Genomic DNA, 26,232 nt, shown 5'->3' on the forward strand with positions numbered 1-26,232 from the left:
GAGTGTAAGAATATATTACTAATAATAAGAACATTAATCCAGGAACACATCCTACTTACTAAAATCATGGTCGCCATATAAGACCTTAAGACATTTTTTTGTAAGTTGCTTGCACAGTCATTTGTTCAAACAGGAATGATACAGTAGTCCATTAAATGGTAGTTGTAATCAAGTCCCTGTTCTGCTCCCAGCAGTCCCTCTTGTTATTACCATTGTTTGATGGAGTGGACCAGGAACACATGAACAGTTTGTTGGGGGTAGTTTCTCTGGACACAGAGTGTTCACTAATTTACAGGCACAGGGTAGCGGCGTGCCCTTCGGACCTCCTGACCCTGTGTTAGTGCAACGGCGGTGTTGCTCTGCCGGCGAGTGCGGGAAGGGGGATGGGGTCTAGCCAGGGATCCTTTTGGCTCCATTGTGACCCTCTTGTGTTGGCTCATTAAAATCAGTTTGCTGATGCTTCCCGTTTTGGCGCCTCTCTCTCTCTCTTTATCAAATGCCCTGCGGCATTGTAGCACAACCTACCAAATTTTTTTACGTTGTTTGCACCTCAGTTGCCTCTCTCTGTCACCTCCTGCGTCTTCTCATTATTTTTACCCAATTTGTACGACAAAACCCTGTACCTCCTTTCCTCTCCTCATTACTGCACCATCAGCATCATGGTTCTCTCCTTTCACGCTGGGTGACGGACAAATGGAGGTGCCCCAGTGCGTATTGACAACCATTTAACAGAAGCAGTCAGATAAACGATTTTTCCAGAGCTGAAGTAGATTGGTAGTCTGTGTGGAACAACCCTTTTATCAACCACAGCATTCTCAAAGAAAATAGCTTGGAAACCTGTATGAAAACATGTCAGATTACTACAGTTGCTTCTTCATTTAATGTCCACAGCCATCTTTTCTAGAAAGGTGATGTGATGGTAATGGCTATTAGAGGTCGATAAGATTGAATTTTGCCCTCTCTGGATTCAATTTACAGTTGTTTGAGCCGGAGAAGATGGAAAGTGAAAATACCCACGGGTTGTCAAAGGGTTGTCTTTATAGAACATGCACATGCAGTTGTCTTTATATTTTAAGAGTATTTGCATTTACTGTAAAATGGCCAACATCTTTTCATTCTGAAGATGTATGGTGATTGAAAAAACATTCCAGATACTCTCAAACCTCCTAAACCGATTCAGAGTGGACCAGTGTGGAAATATCTTTATTTTCACCAGTCCAATAAAATAATAGGTCAAGAAAGATAAGGTAAAAAGTAATGGCTGTATGTGACCTCTGAATGTTCCGTGTTGTGTATTGTGCATTTTAGCAATTGAAGTACTATGTACTGCAGAAATAATGCTATTCAGAAGGCAGTTTAAACTGTTGCTAATGTGGCAACTTCTGTGATTTAAAAAACATCATACATGTGATGAAGTCTTGTTAATTCCATGATGACTCAGCTCTTCTGCTCTGTCAGTGGAGTAAAGCCATCATCTGCTCAACCAGGAGGGTTGATTATTCAGCTTCACATGCTAATGTTCCCAGTCAAGTATAGCGCATTAGCATGTGTGGTCACAGTAAAGACTCTAGAGACCATTAAATGAAAACCGAGAGAACCCTGAACAGAATATACTTCATGTAAATTTCACATGAAATTCACAAAGCAAAACGTCAGTTTCCCATTTCACCCGAAAATAAAAATTCTGTCATTTACACACCCCCATGTTAAAGACCCCCTGTTTTTAATGTTGTTTACATTTCTATCTGGTGTTTTTTAAAATGCAAACCATGTGTAAAATCACCATCACCATTGCTAAGCATTTTTTCCTTAAAACTGCAGTGTACCAAAGACGGTTTGAAACAGTCCCCCAAACATGTAGCCAATCAATGTAACCAAACATGTAACCAATCCCCTCAACTTGCGGGGTGGAGCTTTTCATATCATTAGTGTAGAGTGTAGAGTTGTCTGAGATGGCAAATGGGGGTTGTGTAACATCAGCAACACATTATTAGCTCTATTATCAGGTAAGAGATTATTATGTAGAGTTATATTCAAGTCATTTTAACGGACATTCTTTTTGTGGGAATTTTTTTTTTAAATATGTAATTTTGAGGATCAAAATGAGTTTTAAGGGATACAATTTGTGATTGAAGGGGACTTTAATACTACTGATAATATTGTAAATAATCTGGTTGACACTCCAACATAGCAAGTGGTGGTATTGCACCTTAATGCTAGCTACCACCCATCATAAAATGGAAGAATGGAAGGAAAACATGCAGATTGTAGCACAAAATACACTAAATATATAGTTTAGTCATGAAACTCTAGATGGCGCAGGCTGATGGGTTGTTAGCTTAACTGACGATATTCAGAGAGTTAAATGACTTGGCACAAGCTGATTGGTTCATGCTGCATATGCAGCCAATGAGCTTACTGCCTTGCATTTATATGGCTGGCTAGCATTCACTGGAGATTCCTGCAGCGCTTTTTCAGAGTTTCTCTGAAACCCTCCACCTTCCCCAGCTCCACCTGTATAGATCTGCTACGGGTTATTTTATATGCTATTTGTGCAGCAGCAGTATGTCTTAAATACTCACGGCACTGTATCGCCATATGCATTGGCAGTAGCAAGTTCCTGTACTTGCTTGCAGCAACAGGACAGCTGCCACAAATTTGGCAATGTAAATAGAGAAAATATGTCACACTGATGAATGTGAGACACATGTGGTACTCCCAATACAAAAACGGTCCATTTTGCCTCCGTTTACAGCGTATGGGCACAATAAACCTGTATTAGAGATACAGATGGTCGCAGATGTTGCCAGTAATAGAGACAAATAATGCCAGTGTGCAGGGTGCCACTGAATGCTGATGATGTTGACGTTCATAAGCTACTGCAGGAGCGATAACAACCTGACCCATTAATGTGGACCAGATGTCACATTCACAGACACGCTTTCTCTCTCCCTCGCAGCTGCTTAGTCACACTGAGAACCGCAGATATTTACAATTGACATGGATCAGTCATTGTAAATCTGAGCCCCAGTCCGGTACAATGCTGTTTAGAAGGTGTCGGGGAAGCTGCTTTGAACCTGTAGCTTGCCAAGCTGCAATCTACTTATAAATTCAAGTGTTACACTTAGGGATGGGTACCGAAACCCGGTATTTAATCGGTCCCGGGGAGGAACTTCAGCACGCGCAACATGAAAGCCCTGTTTAATTATGATAGAAGAGAGAACTAAACATTCAAACATCTGCTTACACTTTAGGCTAGTAATACCGTTAAAACCTTAACGATACCCATCCCTAGTTACACTACAGTCAAGCTGCTTTTTGGGGGGTAAGTAGTTTGGTACACCAGAAGAAAGAGTAGCTACTACACTGAATCCTCTTCAGAGGGCAATTTTAAATATTTAACAATATCTCAGTATTAAATCAGTTTAAACAATACTGTCCCATGCTATAGGGAGGAGACTTGAAAGTTCGAAATTACAATATGCACATGCCTTTATTAAAACAACAGTGTCTTCTTGTAGCTTGTTCTTCACAATCAGCTGTAAAACTGTCTGAAAAACACAACACAGACATTACCTTCTGTAAATGTAAAAAGTTGCTTGTTAGTGAAGAACTATTTTGAACTAAACATGAACTGTCGCATTACTGAAAAATGTAGTGAAGTTAGTAGCTACCGCTTCTTTCAGTTAGCTATTCCTCAACACTGCCTTTAACCTAAAAGGTCCTGTGCTTGGCTCTTTGCATTTGTGTCTTTGTTTACTGCTGCTGCATAGCCATAAATCAAGACTGATTTATTTTCTCACTGCCCGTTGATTCCTGTGTGGTAATTTATGTATCCATATGGAATAGGCCTTTCTCCGCCACTGCAGTGGAAGAGTAGTGGCGCTTCAGTACCTGAACTCAGCAAAACACGTCTTTATATTTACTGCAATCCCCCCCAGTCAGCATCGAGCCACCCAATACCCGCCAGACAAAAGACTTCTGGCCCCTAACAGCTAACAATGGAGGGCCAACACTGCAGAGAATTACAGTCCATGGGTAATAGCCTGTATTGAGTTGTTGGGAGACCAGGATGCAGTTTATCTGTGTATGTCTTCAGAGAAATAGTTCCGCCATAATGTCAGTTGAGTCATTCTCTGCTTTCTGTGAAAAACTCTGACACACACACACAAAAATACATTCAGGTAGGGTGTAAAAAAGAGCCAACTCCAAATCATTCATTCTTTTTAAAATGAGCAACAAACCCAGTTACTGGTTTGATGACACCTGTTATCAAAGCAGATATTTACAATACAATTTAGAGATCAGTTTAATTATGAAATGTTGAAATTATGACATACTAAGTGGAAGTTATGAGAAAAGTCAAAATTATATGATAATAATCATAATTACGATATAAAATTTACAATTATGAAAAAAAACAAACAAAAAAAACCTAAAAACAGTTAACATAACTCAAAATTATGGTAAAAAGTCAAAGCACAGAAAGTCAAAATTATGACAAAGTTGACATTATGAAATAAAAAGTTATGGTCACACTTTATTTTAAGGTCCAATTCTCACTATCAACTAATTAACTAATTATTAACTACAACTTTTGCCTCAATTAACTCCTAGTTTGTTGCTTATTAATGTTAGTAAGTAGTTAAAAATAAACAGCCAACATGCTAGTTAATAGAGAGAATTGGACCTTAAAATAAAGTGTTACCAAAGTCATAATTATGACTAAAAATAATTATAATTCTATCATAAATGTGATTCATCTCATACCTTTGCCTTTGTATGTCATACTTTCGACTTTTTATCTCAGAATTATGACTTAATCATATTTTTTACTTTTATCTCTTAATAATGATTTAGTATCTCATAATTTCAACTTTTTATGTCATGATTATGATTTACCAAAGCATGCTTTTTTTCTTATATGGCGGAAATGAGCTTCCGTGTTATTGCATTGCCATCATAAATCTATCATTATTTGTCACTGATGATGTGAGGAATGCAACAATTTGGCAAAGCAACGTCAATATATTTTCTTCTCTAGTATTCCTCTCTTGAAAGCCACTCCCCAAATCTTGAATTTCTATATTTAGCACCTCTGTTTCTTTGACCTGATTGCTAAATGATTGTTCTTTTAGCTCTTTAACTTCTCTAACAGAGAGGTGCATTGTGGGTAAAGAGAAAGCAAACTCCAGCAGTCTGCTGCTGTTCACAGTTCTCATGTAATCTCTCTGGATCATTAGATGCAGAGCGGGTCCCGTTTGTTATTGACTGGTTCCCGGTAAGCGTTGCTGCCAAGCCAAACACCCCCTGGCTACCCCATTCAATTTATTCATGAAACGAAATATTTTAGCTTCAGCCCCTGGAGGCATATTCATTATTCCCAGAGTAAATCTGCTCACAGTACAGTATGAGAAAGAGGGTGGAAAGGCAGGAGGTAGATTGTAGGGAGACAGGAGACAGTTCGGTTGATTTAGATATTTACTTTTTATTCCTTGCTTTAGCATTTTACTCCATTATTAATAGCAAAAAGTGTTTAAGGTTTTGTAAATTTCAACGTATTAAGGCATACTGTAGTTAATACATCTCCTATTCCTATTTTTTGAGTGTGAGGTTTTATTTTAAAGGGGTCATATGATGTTGCTAAAAAGAAAATAATTTTGTGTATTTGGTGTAATGAAATGTGTTTATGCGGTTTAAGGTTCAAAAAACATTATTTTCCACATACTGTACATTATTGTTTCTCCTCTATGCCCCGCCTTTCTGAAACGCATCGATTTTTACAATGCTCATCGGTCTGAAAAGCGAGGTGTGCTGTGATTGGCCAGCTATCAGCCAGCAAGCCTGAGTGAGCGGCGGCCGGCGGGCTTGCGGCAACGACATGTGACGACCCCGGGGTGGACTCCGCTTCGTCCACGGTGAAAGCCGGTCCGGTGATCCACATCGCGAAGTTGATGTATTTCCTCAGCGACCAACACGGATCAGCTCCAGGCATGATGAAGCGGATATCATCCTCTTTTGGAAGGCCAAACAAAGTAGTTTCGCTTTCGCAACGAAACACACAGCGTCTTCACGACATGACGGCAGCAACAATACTACAGCGTGAATAAAAGTTACGCCTTCTTTCTTTGCGTGAACATTTGGGCGGCCTTATGCAAATCTTCCCACATCGTGACGTAGATATGTGGGGGCGTGTTAGAACGAGCTGTTTTAGGTAGGCGTGGTTGACTCTTAACTTTTATAAAGAATATCTCTTTGGATTTGAGACTTTCGTCTTTGCAACTTTACAGATCTTCTTTATGCACCAAGAGCTTGTAACACTCCAAAGAGAAAGGAAAAATTGAAATCGCATCATATGACCCCTTTAATTAAAATGGTCGCACTTTAGTTTAGGGACCAATTCTCACTACTATTAATTATGACTTTTGCTTCAATAAACTCCTAATTTGTTTCTTATTAATAGTAAGGTTGTTGTTAAAGGGATAGTTCACCCAAAAATGAAAATTAGCCCTTTATTTACTCACCCTCAAGGCACCCTAGGTGTATATGACTTTCTTCTTTCAGATTCTTACTCCAAGACTCAACTAATCTCTGCAATTCTCCAGCTGTGAGCCTTGGAGAGTCTTTGGCCTCTCCTCCTCACCGTGCATTAGGATGATATAGACACACGTCCTCTTCAAGGCAGATTTGTAACATCTTTAGTTGATTGGAACCTCTTAATTATTGCCCTGATGGTGGAAATGATTTTCAATGCTTTAGCTCTTTTCTTACAGACACTTTCTATTTTGTGAAGCTCAACAATCTTGTTCTGCACATCAGAACTATATTCTTTGGTTTTACTCTTTGTGATGGATGATTAAGGGAATTTGGTCTTTGTTTTCCTCATATTTATAATCCTGTGGAACAGGAAGTCATGGCTGGACAATTTCATGCTCATAGTCACCCTGATGTGCTAAAAATGTAAATATGAATGGGAATATACTTCAGATATATTTTACTCATAAGAATTTCTAGGGGTGCCAATAATTGTGGCCAGCATGCATTGGAGAAAAACATTTATTTCATCATGAGACTTTCAATTGTTTTACTTCAGTGATAGGTTAGAACTTTGTGAATTTTTTGAATGAAAGATCAAAAGGATAAACAATGCAGATTTATTTTCACAGCCGCCTCATATTTACCAAGGGTGCCAATATTAGTGGAAGGCACTGTAATACTCTGTGACACTTACATTAATTATGATAATTATTGGTGCCACCTAAGGCACTCTTACCATTTCAAATATTAAGTATTAAACTTGCTGCACAGGGAACCTTTTTCTGTCAATGGCCACTCAGAGGAAGTTACAGTTGCAATTTCAATTTAGCCTTGAATGATTTAACGCTTGATACCAGCAAATTGAGAAGCTGATTGGGACCCAGAAGCTTTGAAAGCTACTTAATGTCACCAGATCTCTGATTCATGAAATAATTTGGCTTAGCAATGTCATGAAGTATTTTATTTTCTCTTACATTCCTCTTTTGAAAGCCACAATAGGAACGAAAAGTCGATTGCAATTTCCGTTTCATGCAGTATTTAACTTATCTCATGGCAGCTCTGGTTTTTCCATGGCTGAAACGAGTTTCAATGCACAGTACAATGCACGGCTTTCAACGACCAAAACTCTTCTATTGTGTCCATCTCTATAGTAATACAACAAAAGAAATGTCAAATATCTTGCACTCAAAGTTAATCGAAGGACTTTGATTTTTATTTGAGTGCATTTGTCAATGTATTCATTAAGCTTTCCATTTCCATGATGACACACTAGATTGGTCTTATTCATTACAGCTGGCACAAAAAAGAGACTTTCAATTAATATTGCATTGATATTGTTTTAAAATAATTGAATGTATAATTTAATTAAATGTGTAATTCTATTTATCATTGTTTTATCTTAAATTGCTTTTACTCAAAGTTTTGCATTCTCACTTTTTAAATATGGCCTGGAGGCCAGACGTTAGCCGTCTCTGTGTTGGACAAAGTGGACTAGTGAGACGGATCTGCCCCAGGAACTGGGAGATCTATCCCCGCTCCTGCGATCCTCTTGTCCAGACGGATAGGTGCCTTCAGTGATCTGTGATATGGCCGCAGGCTAGTGCGGGTCAGTTATTTATACCTCCAGAGAGAATGGAAGGCTGTTTGTTGCTCACAGAACGCAAGATTAGAAACTTCTGTCTAAGCCACTTAGTGCAGCAGATCAACACAACAGGAAACAAGCGTAACTTCTGCGATGGCCTTATTGTGATTCATCCAAGATATCAACTATCTTTGAAGTTGGTGGGTTTAAATTAGTTAATTAGTCTGTTAGTACATACTACCAGAGGTTGTTTATTAGGCAGAGTTCATAGCATTTCACTGTTGTCTTTGAAACGGGTACGATTATCCCAGAGTCAATCCCTCTGACGCACATAATTCAGATACCTCACGGCGCTAATCTCTTTCCCACGCAGTTGTTTAGCATTGTATTAAATTCTACAAGCTGTCTTCCCTATGTCTCTCTCTCCTTTACTCTTGTACCTAGAAATCAACTTGTATTATGTATGCATTTGGCAGATGCTTTTATCCAAAGTGACTTAGCAACTAGTTGATAGTGAGAACTGGTCCCTATACTAAAGTGTTACCACTTTTTTTTTAATCAGTTGTTGCTTTCCCTGGGAATTGAATCCATGACCTGATAATGCCATGCTGTTTGAGCTGTTGAGCTACAGGAAAGCTGGTATCTGAATTATAACATGCTCTTTGGGTAGATTCATGTTACTAAGTTACCATTCATTTATGCTATGATACCAGCACATGCAAAAATCCATTTACATATGATATTATATGGTATTTGCTAAGGCAGGATGTATTACATAGCCTATTGGCTTGTCCTGATTTGTACTGTGTTGCTGGACATGGATTCTACCTCAAATTTTGTGTGCTGTTATTTTTCTAATGATCACCTGGTACACAATATAACTAGAGGAAAACAATCCCAGAGACACCCTAGCAACTAGGGCTGCACGATATATCGTTTCAGCATCGATATCGCGATGTGTGCATCTGCGATAGCCACATCGCAGGATGTGCGATGTTTAGTATAGGCTACTGATCGTTATATTTATACTGATTGTTTACTTTGCTCACACACAGACACGGTGTCTACACTGGACGCGACAGCTGTACAGAGATACCCATTTTAAATACATTTAGTAGCAGAGCTACTGCACGCGATTCAGGTCACGGTTGCTTAGCAACGGCAGACGCAACGAAAGCGCAAGCTCCCAAGCGCTTGGAAAGAAGGAGAAAGCATCGTGACTGGCGTTTTCCCTCGCGTTTTTAGGCGCGACATGTGAACGGTCCCAAAGGCTGTCTACACCGGACGCGACAAAGCGACCATTGCCAATTATTTGAACTTTGTGTCAGTACGTCATAAAGAGAACGCGGCATCAGTTAATTTGTTTATTTCCTGTGCCGATTTACTCACCTACAAAATCACCCCAATCATTATTTTTTTTCCAAATAAACTATTCGAGTCATGTGGTGATTTTTTTTCATATCGCAATATATATTGCAGAAAAATAAAATATTGCAATGTGAGTTTTTTCCAATATCGTGCAGCCCTACTAGCAACATATTACAATAACACTCATGACACTCAGAACTCTAGCATTTTGTTGGTGAATGTTCTTTGTTTTCTTCAGAAAAAAGATATGAGCTGCATCCAAAATTATATACTTTCTATAAGTACACCATTTGGTTTGAAACCTACTTCATGACTGTCAAAAATGTTTGTTTGATTTAGTATGAGTATGGGTACTATGAAGGAAATTCAAACGTGCGGTACTGTATCCGCCATGTTGTCAGAGTCACATGACCTAGCAGCGTCAATTATGTTGCTTCCTGCTATTCATAGATCCTCTCTCTTGACTTCACGGCATAGTAAAGTGTCCTACATACTACTATACAGTAGGGAAGTAGGCGTTTTCAGATGCAGTGGGAGTTTTATTTTCATCAACAACTGTACAATCATTTTTTTTCTAGGGCTGTATGATTGTGATAAACATCACTTTTGATTATTTATTTTTATTTCAATCAGTAACAGCAAGTTTGAACCGTTGAAGTCCTGTCGTTAAGTTCTGGTCTCTCACAAACAGATAATCAATGAAATTTTCTATACTGTAGAAAGATTTTCCAAATTTAAGAATAATTTTTCATTTCATCTGTGCTTTGTTGGTTATAATGGTGGTTTTGTCAGATTGGCCACTGTATTCATGTGCTCAATGGATGATTGGTCACAATGTTCAGCCACTCCAAAATCTAATTTTGTAAGAAGAAACCAAATTGTATTTATTATTTTATAATAATAAAATGCTGTAATCGACATGGTAACCATAGTCATATTGTACAGCTCTAATTTCTTATGTTTTGGCTCTGATCCGATAAGCATATAGTACATTTAATTCACAGTGCATTCATTGCTAACAAACATTATAAAATCTGAGGCATTTCTGTTAAGGTTTGTTCTTTACTACATAATTTTTCTCTTAAATATCCCCACAAACTATATGCATGCTGACAAATTTAGGCTGGGGAATTGGGGGCATGCAAGCTGAACCCATGTGTCTTTTTTTGAAAATGATTTTCTGACACTTTGAAGCAGGTTGAAAGGTATTCACTTCACCCCCTTTTTCATAATGAAACGTCCCTTTCTGGTCACCCTGTGTATTTGATTTTTAGCATCATGGTCTGCATCCTCTCTATGCTAATTTTAGCCTTTCATCTTCTGAGTATAGTACACATCAAGGGATCCAATCTCGCCACAATCAGGGAGTCAAAGATGGCCAGATAGCCAATCTACTGCGTTCATGTTTAATCATATGAGAGATGACAGTGTCTGCTATATGGGTTTGCTTGTTTTATTGCAGCCCTGGAGTCGTCTGTGTGTTATTAGAAAAAAGGGTTTTATTTGAGGACGGTCTCCTTCTGCACATCACGGTGACCTTTGACCCAGCTGCATTTGCGGGCTTCACTGTCTTTTTGATTTATTTTCTCACTGTGATCCACCAGGTGAGATAGAGTTGGTGTGAAATTGATAGATACATACTTTAATAACAAAAGCAAAATGAAATCTCGAAGCAACCTATGGCATAAGAATGTATTGCAGGGGTGCTTGTAAACCGATCTCAAATAAGACCAAGCCTTGAGAGAATGGTGATATACAGAGGCTCTGTTCCAAAACTTAGTCAACTGCTTTGCTATCTGCTGCCTTCGAAGTTGCCTTCTAAGACTTCATCTTAACAAAAGTGACTGATTTGTATCACTTCCATTAGAAGAAACTCAGAAATCTCTCAGGTTTCATTAAAAATATTTTTATTTGTGTTTCAAATATAAACTTAAGTTATATGGGTTTAGGCACGAGGGTGAGTAATTGATGACAGAATTAGCATTTTTGGGTAAACTATCCCTTCAAACATGGGAAATTTATTCATAATCCAGAAGTATCGCAGTAGTAAGCCTCCAGTTTTATTTACTAAAAAATCATCAGAATTCCTGTACTTATGAATTCACAGCTCTCACTGACCGTGCACAGGCATAATCACATGCACAAAGCCTTCAGCTCATGCACTCATCTGAGTTGCTCCATTAATTAGCTTTCCTATTCAGTTCCTCACATTCCTAATGTGTTAATGGTTGGATCCAGCTTCCAATAACACTTTGGCTGCCAAGCCGCTACCAGCAAATACGCACCAGTGCTCTGTGATTCTGTCCGCTCAGCCCTTCCCAAACCTCCTCCACTATGGACCATTACTGTCTTTCTCACATCAATCCTTCAAAAAACCACACATTTAAAGACCTCATGAAGTTATTGACCAAAAAATCATTGACCAAAAACAGTGATGTCACATTAGCGCTTCTCTAATGACTCGTATCTATTTTGTGCACACAACGTGAAGAAGCTACAACAGGTGAACATGAATGTGGAAGCAAGGGCTGGGTTGACAATATTGATTTTTCAATTTTCATTCTTCATTTTAATGAAATTATATTGATTTTTAAATCCCCATAATGATCTTTTAGTCTATGCTGTTTTCAGTTGATGCGTGAACAAAACTTACGTTATTTGTAGCGCATCTACCATCCAATAATCCTAATATGCTTTGTGCTTTGTTACTTTAGAAAAAAAAGAAAAATAACGACTTTATTCAACAATTCGTCTCCTCCGCGTCACCCTGGTGCCATTTTGGAGAGTATCCACTGAAAGTAAACAGCATATGCTATTCTGTGTCAGCTGTGTCACGCGGATACGTTGTTTTCATTCGAATCAAAGCATAAACAACGTAGAAATCCGCGTGATGCAGCTGACACAGAATAGCATACGCTGTTTACTTTCAGTGGATACTCTCCAAAATGGCACTAGGGTGACGCGGAGGAGACGAATTGTTGAATAAAGTCGTTATTTTTGTTTTCTTAGCGTACAAAAAGTATTCTCGTAGCTTCGTAAAATTACGGTTGAACCCCTGATGTGATCTCCTTGCTATGTTTCTGGACTTTGATCGTGGTAGTTACCTTGCTGTCTATGGGAGGGTCAGAGAGCTCTCAGAATTCATCAAAAATATCTTAATTTGTGTTCCGAAGAGGAACGGAGGTTTTACGGGTTTAGAACGACATGAGGGTGAGTAATTAATGACAGAATTTACATTTTTGGCTGAACTAACCCTTTAAAGTTTTACAAATATGATAGCAAGACTGTCTCTTATTCACCTTCCAAGCATCTTTATTTTACCCTAAATGTTCAGTTGTGTTCTGCATCCATACCACATTCCCTGCTGATAATAAGCGAAAAGAATGCAGAGATAAGTAGTCAGAAAATTGGGTACTCCAGGGGCCTAATTAGGTCAGCATGTTTTGCATCTTTGAAAACTCATTTAGAATTCTGCTTCCGCAAGGAATCGGAATATGATTTCGATGTAATTACTCTATCCCCCAACTCCACCACCCCCTTAGTGTTTTACCCCATGATGCTTTTTGTGCTCTGACATGTTTCACATAGACTGTTGTTTTACCAGTGTGGGTGAGTGTGTTTGTCCTCTAAGTGTGTGTGTGTGTTTGGTATGAAGTGTTCTAATGAGAGCTCTGTGACACATCTGTCCAAGTGGGTCACTAATCATGTACTGTTTGGTGTGCTTCTACAGAAAAACTGTTGTGTTGCACTTTCTTTAGATGTGCCTTCCAAAAATGTATTGTCCTTAAGGCCTAGACGGTGATAAGCCAAGACTCAAGAGAGCTGGCATAAATGTCCGCTGACAGTCTGAAAGAACACTTATTAACTCACAGCACAATGGCTCCGCTTTTGTCACAGAATGCCAGTGTTTGCTAAGCTTTACCACTGTTAGCGCAGCAGCATAAACTATCATTTTTATGCAAGTTGTGCTGTTTTAAATGCAACTCACAAAAATTTGTGTAAATATGTGCCGTCAGATAGTATAGAAATACAATGTACAGGCATCATGGTTAAAATGAAGTTAAAATGCACTAACATTTTAAAAGAAACACAATGCAAACATACTAGTTTTATGTCATAAACAAAAAGCGGATCCCATTGCAAGAAACCATAAATGTCCGCTGACAGTCTAAAAGAACACTTATTAACTCACAGCACAATGGCTCCGCTTTTGTCACAGAATGCCAGTGTTTGCCAAGCTTTACCACTGTTAGCGCAGCAGCATAAACTATCATTTTTATGCAAGTTGTGCTGTTTTAAATGCAACTCACAAAAATTTGTGTAAATATGTGCCGTCAGATAGTATAGAAATACAATGTACAGGCATCATGGTTAAAATGAAGTTAAAATGCACTAACATTTTAAAAGAAACACAATGCAAACATACTAGTTTTATGTCATAAACAAAAAGCGGATCCCATTGCAAGAAACAAAAATAATCCACGTCCAGGCACTCACATAGCAGGCAAAATATAAAAAGCCTTTATTGTGCGACAGGGCTACATGTTAAAAAAACACCAACGCATACAAGTTTTATGTCTTTGAAACTGCTATGACAGGAGGGAAGATGAATAGACATTAATTTGTGTTATTCTTCCTAAAAGAGCCTACCCGTATTGACATGTCCACATTCAAGCATTTCATAGAGTGGACTTCAACAGCTTGGCCTTTTACAGCAGATTGAGTTCACCAATAACTGACAGTCATTATCTATATGTTATTTTTATTTACAATAATCAAGACAAAAATTTGGCATTAGTAACTTTTTTTTAAAGATTTATTTTTGGCTTTTATTAGGATAAGACAGTATATATTGACAGGAAACGAAGTGGCCCAAAAAGCTATCAGCGCTGATATTATTAACTTCTTTTAGTAAATTTTTACTAATGACAGAATTTCCGCTCATTATTCGCTGTGACTGGATCTTTCCTGACATCAGATTCGTTTGATTCGCAAATTAGTCGTTCAGTGCGATTTGCAAACAGATTCAACAGGTTCATTGAACAGAATCAGCTCATTCAGAAATCGGACATTGGTCTTATTTCTCAAAAGTGGCAAATTTTGAAATAACAAAGAATTTTGAAATAACATTTGGAAAAAACAAAGAACAAAATGTTTTTTATGAAATGTAGTGGAGTTAAACTACAATATTATGTTTTGGAATGTAGTGAAGTAAAAGTGAAAGTTTACTAAAATAAAAGATACTGAAAAATGTTTATTTAGTAACAAAGCAAAAACACTGTCCACCACTTCTTTAGTTTTATTTTATTTATATTCCATTTTTAATGCTTTTTATTTTTTTTATTACTTTTTATTGTTTTCTCTCATTGGATTCTTATTATTGTAATTCAGTATTTTACTATACGTGACCCTGGAGCACAAAAGCAGTCTTAAGTCGCTGGGGTATATTTGTAGCAATAGCCAAAAAAACATTGTATGGGTCAAAATTATCCATTTTTCTTTCATGCCAAAAATCATTAGGATATTAAGTAAAGATTCCATGAAGATATTTAGTAAATTTCCTACCGTAAATATATCAAAACTTAATTTTTGATTAGTAATATGCATTGCTAAGAACTTAATTTGGACAACTTTAAAGCCGATTTTCTCAATATTTTGATTTTTTTGCACCCTCAGATTCCAGATTTTCAAATATTGTCCTATCCTAACAAACCATACATCAATGGAAATCTTATTTATTCAGCTTTCAGATGATGTATAAATCTCAATTTCAGAAAATTGACCCTTATGACTGGTTTTGTGGTCTAGGGTCACATATTACAGTAAATATGGCTATAATACATATTCCTATTACAACAGGCATAAATCAAACATTGTAAACAATGTATTATTATTATTTATTTCAAATTCTAGTAATGAAAATTGGCTGGGGATGCATTGTCGTGCAAATAATGCCATGATGAACAAGATCTAACCGATCCTTAAAAGACTTTGTTTTCTTTAAGAAAAATCTCATTTTGAATTACTCTGATTTGAATTTGAGATGACATATGACCCATACGATTCGTAAGATTTCCCCGACTGCTCTAAATTCTGTCAGTGCGATGGCAGCTCACTCCACATGAACAAAGTCTTTGCAAGAATCACACACAGCACTTGTTTTAGTCCAAAGAACGGTTGTCATGGAAACGCTGCACTTAAATTCACCATGCAGACAATATAAAAGCTCAGAGAGGTGTATCGAGGTGAAAAAACAACAAGCCTTTTCAGCCCCTGTTTCTTTTCTTAGTCTCTCTCTCTCTCTCTTTCTCCACCTCTTTGTGTCTAGCTTCTCTCTGTCATTTACTCCTTGAAATGGATAAAAGCAAATATTTAGAAGTCATTTCTTCTGTATTTGTTTGGGATTTATGCAAATGAATCCAAGCCGACTATTTCGGGAGTGCTGGACTCATTTTGAGATTGTGTGGGGACAGCTGGCGAATTGTGAGATGTTACGTACAATGAAATAGTGCTACCTGCGTGATAAAGAGAGACAGAGAGCAAGAGAGAAGGATAACTGCAGTTATCGCAGCAGAAACAACCCTTTCTTTTCGCAGTAAGGATTGCACAGCAACAGTACATCTCAAAGACAGAGAAACAGATGCATCTCCTTGAGGAAGACCAAGGGAGATGTGTCAAAGGTAGGAATCGATCGGAACACGCACAGCAGAGGGAGTCAGAGCAGCGTTTGCTAATGAACTTTGAACTGTAACGTCTTTTACCATTCAACAATGTCTAGGCTACAATAGCAATGTGCTTACGGTCTTAAAACTGTTGTTGTGCACTAGCTAGGTCAGAAAGAGCTCGGATGTACAGGTTATTTTGGGATCTTGGCTCTGGGTAAGATGAGAGTACCTAGGAATATCCAGAAAACCTAGATAGCTGGAGGTAAACAACACCCGACTCCTACAAGAACAGCATGTACACAATGCCAGACAATGCCAAATTCAAATTGAATTGAATAATGTAACGTTTAACATAGAAGTCTTCTGCTAGCACTGAAAAACATTTATAAGACAGCACAAACATGTCAAATTATGTGCGATAAAGCAGCGGATTGCTACTTTGGCTTGTCTGTCGTTAGTAGCACTGCCTTAATTAAGCGTCCCACCCTGGCCCACTTTCTTTTGGCGGTGGGCTGGCGATTAGACACAGTGTCATCCCACAATGGGAGCCATCCAGCGATGCAGCTCTTTGAAGTGTCAAGAATCTTTGTAGGTTTGGATCTGGGTCACTTACAGTTCAGAACATGTTGGGTATTGAGAAAGAGATGCTCACCAGTAAGGCTGCTTTAAAAATCTAGGTACAGATAATTTAGTAGATGATTTCATTTGATAAATGCTTATTAAATGTGCTATTGATGCTTGCTACAGACAAACCCCTAATTAGAAACTGTGGTGGTCAACTCATCCTGCAGAACTTGTGCTACCACACTTGGGAGAAGTGTACTATTACCAACCAAGGCTCATTGTAAAAATTTCGTTGCTTCTCGCATGTTTTGTGACACTTTGAAAGTGAATGTCAAGTATATTCCGTTTTATCCAAAACTGATTACATTTTATTACGTTGGTTGTTGCATGTGTCGCGGCAGTTAGGAAATTAAATGCCCGTTAAGTGGCGCTGAAAGTCAATGCTCTATCCCGTTCTGAAAATAAGGTACCACTTTCACTACACTCTACCCTAAACCTAGTCTCAGCCTCAGACGTCACGCCATGGACCGGTGGCTGAACGTCTGATGCATATGGCACACAAAATTGGAAACACTTCAGGAGTTTGGAAGTCGTCATCGGATTGGTTGAATTATACAGGATTTCTGGGAGACGTGTGTGGCGCGTTCTTTAACGTTCCACTGTTTCCACTGGAAACAAAGATGCCATGATGCCAAACCCCCTCATGGAAGAAGAAAGAACATAGGGCTGCACAATTAATCGAATTTCTAATCGCGATTACAATTATGGATGCCACAATTACGTAATCGTTCAAAGCGGCAATTAATCGTTCAAAGTCCACTTCTGTGTGCTTTTTTTTTTCTTTCTACATGTTATCTTAAGGGTTTTTCCATTGTTTTAATTTTAGTTTTAGTATAACACTATAATACCATTCATATTTTTACTTTTTTTATAATTTAAAGAAGAAACCAATCCGATGTATAGTTGACATTTGAGGCTTAATACTATGAAAAAGCACTAAAAGTTTTTCAGTTAGAGAGTTTTCAGATTTATTTTCAGTTTATTTTCAGTTTATTTTCATATAAAAATACAGCATGCAGTTGCATCAAACAATAGTAGAAACATCATTCAACGTAAATTGTGATAATCGTAATTAATAATCGCAATTACAATTTCAAGGGAATAATCGACAATTATGATTTTTGTCATAATCGTGCAGACTTATATAAAAGACTTGGGACCTAGCAACCACCCAGGGCACCCTAGAAACCACATAGCAATCAATGTATTAAAGTTATTTTTTTTTAGAATCATCAAAGTTAAAGGTAGATTTTACCCCAGAATTACAATTCCAAACAGCTGACGGTAGCCAAAGTATTTTTTTCCATACTGTGAAAGTCAATGGCTACCCTCATTCTTCAAAATATCTTCTTTTGTGTTTAACAAAGAATCTGTCTAGTCTAATCTAGTCTGTCTTAAAGTGGTCAGCCCACTACATGTCAGCTTGTCTGTTTTTTTGCATGCAGGCCAGATTGAGAGTTTATGCCTTTGTGTGCCTAATCTTTGATGATGTCCTTCATAAACATACACAGGGGATTTTTTTTCATACAAGTGCATCTTGAATTGATGTTGATGTCATGCATTCACTGCAGGGAGAGCGTTGCATTTGGCTGCGATATCAGGTGTTTGTCCAGTATGATCTCTTTGTCGACCTAGAATTTCTCAGTGTTTGCTTCACATGTCCTTTCAAAGGTCTCCATATCGTTCTGGCTTTTGAAGATGATATTTGGTGGGATGATGGTAGTGGGTGATATCTGGTGACATTTACATATCAATGGAATGGTGATAGACAGGGAGAACATTTCAAGAGTGCATGGTGAGCGGATCATCACATTTGACATGAGATGGCCGGGCTGGTCTCAGAACAGCTGTAAACTGTCCAGTTGAAATCGGTTTTATTTTTTTTCCAATTTTTTTTTTTTTGTTTTAATTTTTATGGATTCTATTGAGTGGTTTAATTGTAATACTTAAAAGGGACGTCTAATCAATTGAATTCACAACAAAATTTAACAATAATAATGCTCTATAACATTTATTTATATATGTTTCTTTGTTTATTTATTTTTTTAGAAATTTGTGTTGTCTGTTGTAATTTTTCTGTATTCCAAATTTGTTACCTTGAAGGAGACTTGTCCAAAAGGCACAAAAGAAATTTCTAGAGTGCACTGAAACTGTTCTAAGGAGTTCTGTTATATATATATATCATGTCTCAATGTAGATTATTAAATGTAAATTCCTGAAGCTCTACTATATCATCTTCTATGCCTCTCTTTCAGCTGACATCATATCCACTGTTGAGTTCAACTCGACAGGAGAACTCCTGGCCACTGGGGACAAAGGTGGACGAGTGGTGGTCTTCCAGAGGGAACAGGAGGTAATTTGGGATAGACATTGTATTCTCCATAATTTAAAGACTATTACTACTACGAGGCTTCCCATAATGTAGAATAGAATATGGATGTTTAAGAGGTCGTGAAGTGGAGAATCAAAATGCTCTTGATATTTACACATATAAGAGGTTACTGTTACAACAAAACATACTGCATGTTTCAAAACTCAAAAGCTAACTCCTCAGTTTAAAATATGAATTATTCTGAAACACCCATATTCGACTATATTGTGATTTATTCATATACAGAATGCAAAGATCATTCTCTTTATAATCGCTGGATCAAGTCAGTGATTTGATTTCTGCATTTTCACCAAAACTCCCATTATAATCAATAACAGTTTACGCTGCTCAATGAGTCTGTTATTTACATCACATTTTCAGTGTGTTAGTTATGATGAAAGCATTTAATAATTGCATTGTGTGCTCAGCAGACGTGACTGTTCGGCTGCTATACATCGCTGCTAGATCTAAATATAATGCTACTGTCAACTGTTTTTCATTATTAGTCATTCTTGGCGGCTGTTATAGTAAAAACACAGTAAAAGTTTTCAAGAGAGTTCACATGTAATGCTCATTTCATATGCAAAGATGTTAACCAATCATAGCAGTGGGCGTTTACATTGAGGTCTCAGCAGACACGCCCCTTTCATTGGAGCGTTCAAATCAGAGGCAAAATTCAGGGTAGAAAATTACTATTTATATAAAAATTATGACTGTTTTTGATGAAAAAAAAACATACTAAGATTATAATTGCACCTCAGGAAACATCAAATAATTTAAAATGTTACTTGAAAAATACTGTAAAATGTTATAGTATAAATTCACACCCAATATCATCGCCATAGCAGGACTTTGAATACAGTTGTAAATATGGTAGTACACATCCTCATCCTAAATTGACAGTTTATCCTCTATTGACTAAATTTGTGTTTTTGTGAGTTGGTCATGAACTGTTTCAGATCTAATAACCCCTCACTGTTTTGTCTAGCAGCACAAAAGTGCGAAAACCCCGCCGTCCGCCCCTCCTCATCTCACGCTCGCATCATCTTTACAGAGATTTCATGGTGTCTGTTAATCCTCGCGCCATGATTCATGCCCCACTCTGTTTCAGACCCCCTTTAACCCCCTCCCTCCCGCCGAGGGGAAATCTGTTTCCATTAATACCCTCGTCTTCTCTCGGTCTGTCTGAGTTCTGCTTATTGATTCAGACGCTTCCCAAGGTGAGAAGTGACCCTGAAGGTTTCCACGCTCTGATCGGTATTGAGATATTCCTCTAACCCGGACCACCTTTGTGCATTGAGATCCTGACCTGCCTCACTTATATTTCACGGCTTTCAGCAACAAAGAAAAAATCAACACACATTCCATATGTGACTGTAACACAGAGGGACTTAATATAAGCCAATGTTTATGCAGAAATTTCCAATTATCATTTGTTTGCTGCCTCTAATTATGTGCTATATGTGACCCTGGAGCACAAAAGCAGTCTTAAGTCGCTGGGGTATATTTGTAGCAATAGCCAAGAATACATTGTATGGGTCAAAATTATAGATTTTTCTTTTATGCCAAAAATCATTAGGATATAAAGTAAAGATCATGTTCCATGAAGATATTTTGTATCGTGTTATTTTATTACTCTTTGAAGAAACGTGCATAATATTTTGCTCGATGCACCCTCTTGTGGCCTCAGGAGAGAAGCCAAAAGCTTTTTTTCCCCCTAACTGAAATTATGCCTTTTAAATTCGAATATAATTCGATTTAGTTTTTCAGTCATTTTGACAGCCCTAATATGCATTGCTAAGAACTTCATTTGGACAACTTTAAAGGCGATTTTCTCAATATTTTCAGATTCCAGATTTTCAAATAGTTGTATCTCGGCCAATTATTTATTCAGCTTTCAGATGATGTATAAATCTCAATTTCGAAAAAAATGACCCTTATGACTGGTTTTGTGGTCCAGGCTCACATATGTATAATTAGGTTCAAGCATTTTAATGTAGAGCGCTGAATGAATTGTAAATGCGATCCTCTGCTAATGTGGGATGCATTTGTCATGCATGATACACATGAAATAGGCAGTGAAACAAAGCAATGCACCAAATATATATTAAGGTCTATTTTTTCATCTTGGTTTATTTATAACACGTAAACACTTACATCATTGCAGAGTAAGAACCAGCCTCACCGTCGGGGGGAGTACAATGTTTACAGCACCTTTCAGAGCCACGAGCCCGAGTTTGACTACTTGAAAAGCCTGGAGATTGAGGAGAAGATCAACAAAATCCGCTGGCTGCCGCAACAGAATGCCGCCTATTTCCTCCTGTCCACCAACGGTGAGCAAACCCAATGTGATCTCTTCATATCTGATCAAATGCTTCTTTTGAAAAGACTTGCTGGTCACTAGCATATGTGTTTTGGATGTTACTGTGCTGATGTCTTTACTAAACATCTGTGGAGTTGCATAGAACTTTCCTTAAGCATCTGCCAAATGAATAAATGTAAACTTCCTCACTATTCAGAAAAACAAAAAAAAACATATTGCAATAATATGCTAAGATATATGCTGTTTTTCATTGTGGTAGAGTGAAATTTGGGTAAAAATTTCATATAGCAACATTTGCAATATATATAATGGTTTCTACTAAAAACATTAAGCAGCACAACTGTTTTCAACATTCATTCATTCAATAGGAAATGTTTCTTGAGCAGCAAATCAGCATGTTAGAATGATTTCTGAGAGATCATGTAAAGACTGGAGTAAATGGCTGCTAAAAATTCAGCTTTGCATCATAGGAATAAATTACATGCGAAAATATATTAAAATAGAAAATAGTTATTTTAAATTGAAATAATAATTCACAGTATTATTGTTTATTATATAGTTACGCAACTTATATAATTACTGTTACTGTTTTTAATGTATTTTGCTCAAATAAATGCAGCTTTGCTTGAGCATAAGACAATTGTTTTTAAAAACAAAAAGCTTGCAGATCCCAAACTTTTGACTGGTGTGGTCAACCAGTTTCACCATAAACAAAAAAACAGCCAAGTCAAGTCAAGCCACCTTTATTTATATAGCGCTTCATAAAATACTGATTGTTTCAAAGCAGCTTTACAGTGATAAACAATAAAGTAGTGAGTTGTTCATTCAATATATTGCGGAAAACGAGAGCATCAGTGTGGAGAATATGTTGATTACGTCAAAACTGAAACCAAGCCGTTCTAGAGGGACATCTATCAGTGTTGCACTCGCGCCTCGCACAAGAGAGCGGCATGTTTAGAAAGCCATGTAAAATTAATGCAAGCTCACATATGTATAATTAGGTTCAAGCATTTTAATGTAGAGCGCTGAATGAATTGTAAATGCGATCCTCTGCTAATGTGGGATGCATTTGTCATGCATGATACACATGAAATAGGCAGTGAAACAAAGCAATGCACCAAATATATATTAAGGTCTATTTTTTCATCTTGGTTTATTTATAACACGTAAACACTTACATCATTGCAGAGTAAGAACCAGCCTCACCGTCGGGGGGAGTACAATGTTTACAGCACCTTTCAGAGCCACGAGCCCGAGTTTGACTACTTGAAAAGCCTGGAGATTGAGGAGAAGATCAACAAAATCCGCTGGCTGCCGCAACAGAACGCCGCTTATTTCCTCCTGTCCACCAATGGTGAGCAAACCCAATGCGTTCTCGTCATATCTGATCTAATGTTTCTTACTTTTGAAAAATGTGTTTTGGGTGTTACTGTGTTGATTGGTTTATCTGTGGTGTTGCATACAAATTTCCTTAAGTATCTGACAAATGAATAAATGTACACTTTCTCACTATTCAGAAAAAAAATATTATACATATTGTCAGGGCCATTCTTTAAAGAGATAAAAGAATATGCTAAGATATATGCGGTTTTGCATTGTGTTACAGACCACAGAGTACATTCATAATAAAAAAAAATGTTTCTTGAGCAGCAAATCGGCATGTTAGAATGATTTCTGAAAGATCATGTAAAGACTGGAGTAAATGGCTGCTAAAAATTCAGCTTTGCATCATAGGAATAAATTACATGCGAAAATATATTAAAATAGAAAATAGTTATTTTAAATTGAAATAATAATTCACAGTATTATTGTTTATTATATAGTTACGCAACTTATATAATTACTGTTACTGTTTTTAATGTATTTTGCTCAAATAAATGCAGCTTTGCTTGAGCATAAGACAATTGTTTTTAAAAACAAAAAGCTTGCAGATCCCAAACTTTTGACTGGTGTGGTCAACCAGTTTCACCATAAACAAAAAAACAGCCAAGTCAAGTCAAGCCACCTTTATTTATATAGCGCTTCATAAAATACTGATTGTTTCAAAGCAGCTTTACAGTGATAAACAATAAAGTAGTGATTCTGCAATGCATACAGAATTCAATTCTGCTGACAGTGAACAGTCATTATTCTAAGCTATGTTTTTCGGGTTAACAGCATGGCATTGCTGGTAAACCAGCAATAATAAGCATAAACCAGCTTGGCTTACTTCATAATTTAAAGTGCAATAACACACATCCAGCAGGTTTTTAACATTTCTCAAGTAGTGAGTGTCTATGTATTTATTTTGAATATTTATTTAAATAATTACTAGTTGGCAGAAATCTGAGATCTGAAATTATACATTTTTCATTTATGTTGTTTACAGTGCCTATTTGAGCAGTTAGGCTGCTAGAGATTTCTGCTGTGTAACTGCAGCCAATTAAAAGTAGCAAATTCTTCAGACCCAAACTCGCAAGAGATAGATGGCTCTCATGAAGCTATAGTCCTGTTTTAGGACACTTCAGAGTGGTTCAGCATACAGGCAGCAGCACGGTCCAATCAGGTTAATTGGAAGACATTGATCTTATTTGATTTAACTCCTGTCTGTTTTGTTGTGCCAGCTATGTTCACTCTCTTTACTGGCCCATTTCCAGTGGATCTGCTGATATTTTCTCTGCTCCTAACCTTACAAACACTGCTTCCACGTTACACATTGTCTCGCATATCTCTTTTACCAGACAAAACTGTGAAGCTATGGAAAATCAGCGAGAGAGACAAACGACCGGAGGGCTACAATCTGAAGGATGAAGAAGGCAGGATACGGGACCCAACCACCATCACATCTCTGAGGGTAAGCGGAGTCCGTTTAAAAAAAGAGCTTTTTGCGATGTCCCTTGTTCAGCTTGGACACCTTTGTCCAACCCTTTTCCTGGAAAGCCAATTTCCTGAAGAGTGTAGCTCTAACACATCTGCTTAGAGGTTTTGCGTCCAAATATGCCTACTTCCATAATATGCCAAAAGAGCAGTATGACCAGAAAATAGGTGGAGAGTACCCTGATGACCTACTACTTCCGCAAAGATTCGGAAGTGTGCATCTGGTGAACACTTTACTATCCCATGAAGCCACAGGAGAGGAGTTGTGAATGGCAGTGAAGCAACTGATGCTGGTAGGTCACGGGACAGTGACAACATGGTGGATGTATTCTACCCATATTTGTGCTATGTAGAACATGCTTTTTTTAACAGTCACAAAGTAAGTTTTAAATCAAATGCAGTTTGTACTAGACCAGTACAAACTAATCCTGCTCCTGGAGGGCCAACATCCTATAGAGTTTAGCTCAAACCTGCCTGAAGGTTTGTGGCAGAGGTCCTGAAGACCTTGATTAGCTGGTTCAGGTGTGTTTAATTAGGTTTGGAGCTAAACGCTGCAGGACAGTGGCCCTCCAGGAGCAGAATTGGACACCCCTATATTAGACAGTATGTGATTTTGGATGCAGCTAGTGATCCTCAAGACCTTGATTAACTGGTTCAGGTGTGCTTGGAGCTAAACTCTGCTGGAAGGTATGGAAACCCCTGACCTATTTTCTTAAATGAAGAATGTCCAAAATCTCCAAAAGGTATTGAGTGATGTGGTTCCTCCCATTCCCGTCTCCTTCTCCCCATGCGGTCTCCCCAAGCATAAGGAAACGGGAGTCTTAATCTATTGGCTCTAGTATGTGAAGGAAAAAAAATAAGGTCAAGCACTGTTGTAATTTGGCAGCCATAGCTTCCCCAGTGGAAGTGGGCACTCCTGGCGCAACAGAGGAGGATTATGTGTTGGAAGATGGAGTTTCATATTCATATCTCGCCAAATACAACTGACAAGGTAGGGGGTTTGGTGTACTTTGGAGGCTTGATCTCATCAAATGTTTGATGGCTGTTGTTAAAGGTGTGAGAGTGCAGGAAGCCTGTGCATCTGTCAATATGGACCCACAGGAATATACCCTCCTACATACAAGTGGAACGTGTCCAGAGTGAACTGCTGCTACCGCTGGGGGCAGCTGATAAATGTCAAATGTTAATGTTGTGTTGATACTGTGGTCTTCTCTCCTGGGAATCATTAGATTGATGCCAGGCAGGATTTTTTTGCCATTTTTGGCAGCTGCCCAAGAGACATTGAGTAATTGATTTAATCATTTCCCCCCATTTTTCTATGATTTTATAATATTTGGGCGAACATCACATAAATTGCAAGACCTCCCCCCAATAGTTTTAAAGAAGATCTTCGATAGTATGTCTTGGCCCTTTTGTTTTCTGGCAGCTGATTTGAAGGTTGGAAATGCCAACAAGTTTATCCCTGGAGTAGGGGTGTGCGATATATATCGTCTGCGATAATATCGTAATTGTTGTTTTAACGATGTGCGATTTGACATTATCGAGTATTTTGCAAAAAACTTTCAAAACACCCCTACTGAGTGCACGCATACATTACGTGAAGTCTAGACTAGTGCGCGCGCATTTAGAGTGCTGATGATCCAGTCTATTACAATACATTTAGAATTATCACAAATTCAAGACATGGGGGCAGAAAATGTATATATTTATACCACTTCAAATAGCCTAGTTAATCAATTTCACACGAAGAGTGACGTTTTTTTCTCCAAAAATGACAATGATTACAAATGTGATATTGATTTTTTTACAACTGTTCAATAAACAAGAAGTTAATTTAGACTTTAGACACCATATTTCCTGTTTTTGCTCTATTTCGACAACAAAAATAATTCCAAACAAAGCCACA

At 37.7% G+C, this 26,232-nt stretch overlaps 1 protein-coding gene across 1 annotated transcript in view; it reads left to right on the top strand.

Annotated features, from left to right (window-relative positions):
- LOC107713191 (serine/threonine-protein phosphatase 2A 55 kDa regulatory subunit B beta isoform-like) overlaps window positions 1-26,232 on the top strand; it is a 48,604-nt gene that overhangs the window by 8,048 nt on the left and 14,324 nt on the right. Inside the window, exons 2-4 of the mRNA XM_016518626.1 lie at window positions 19,032-19,129; window positions 21,315-21,480; window positions 24,191-24,303. Coding sequence (XP_016374112.1) covers window positions 19,032-19,129; window positions 21,315-21,480; window positions 24,191-24,303 — 377 coding nt within the window. The remainder of the gene's footprint in view (window positions 1-19,031; window positions 19,130-21,314; window positions 21,481-24,190; window positions 24,304-26,232) is intronic.

This window comes from Sinocyclocheilus rhinocerous, unplaced genomic scaffold, assembly GCF_001515625.1.
Source record: "Sinocyclocheilus rhinocerous isolate Xijiao unplaced genomic scaffold, SAMN03320098_v1.1 scaffold387, whole genome shotgun sequence".
NCBI classification, from domain to species: domain Eukaryota; kingdom Metazoa; phylum Chordata; class Actinopteri; order Cypriniformes; family Cyprinidae; genus Sinocyclocheilus; species Sinocyclocheilus rhinocerous.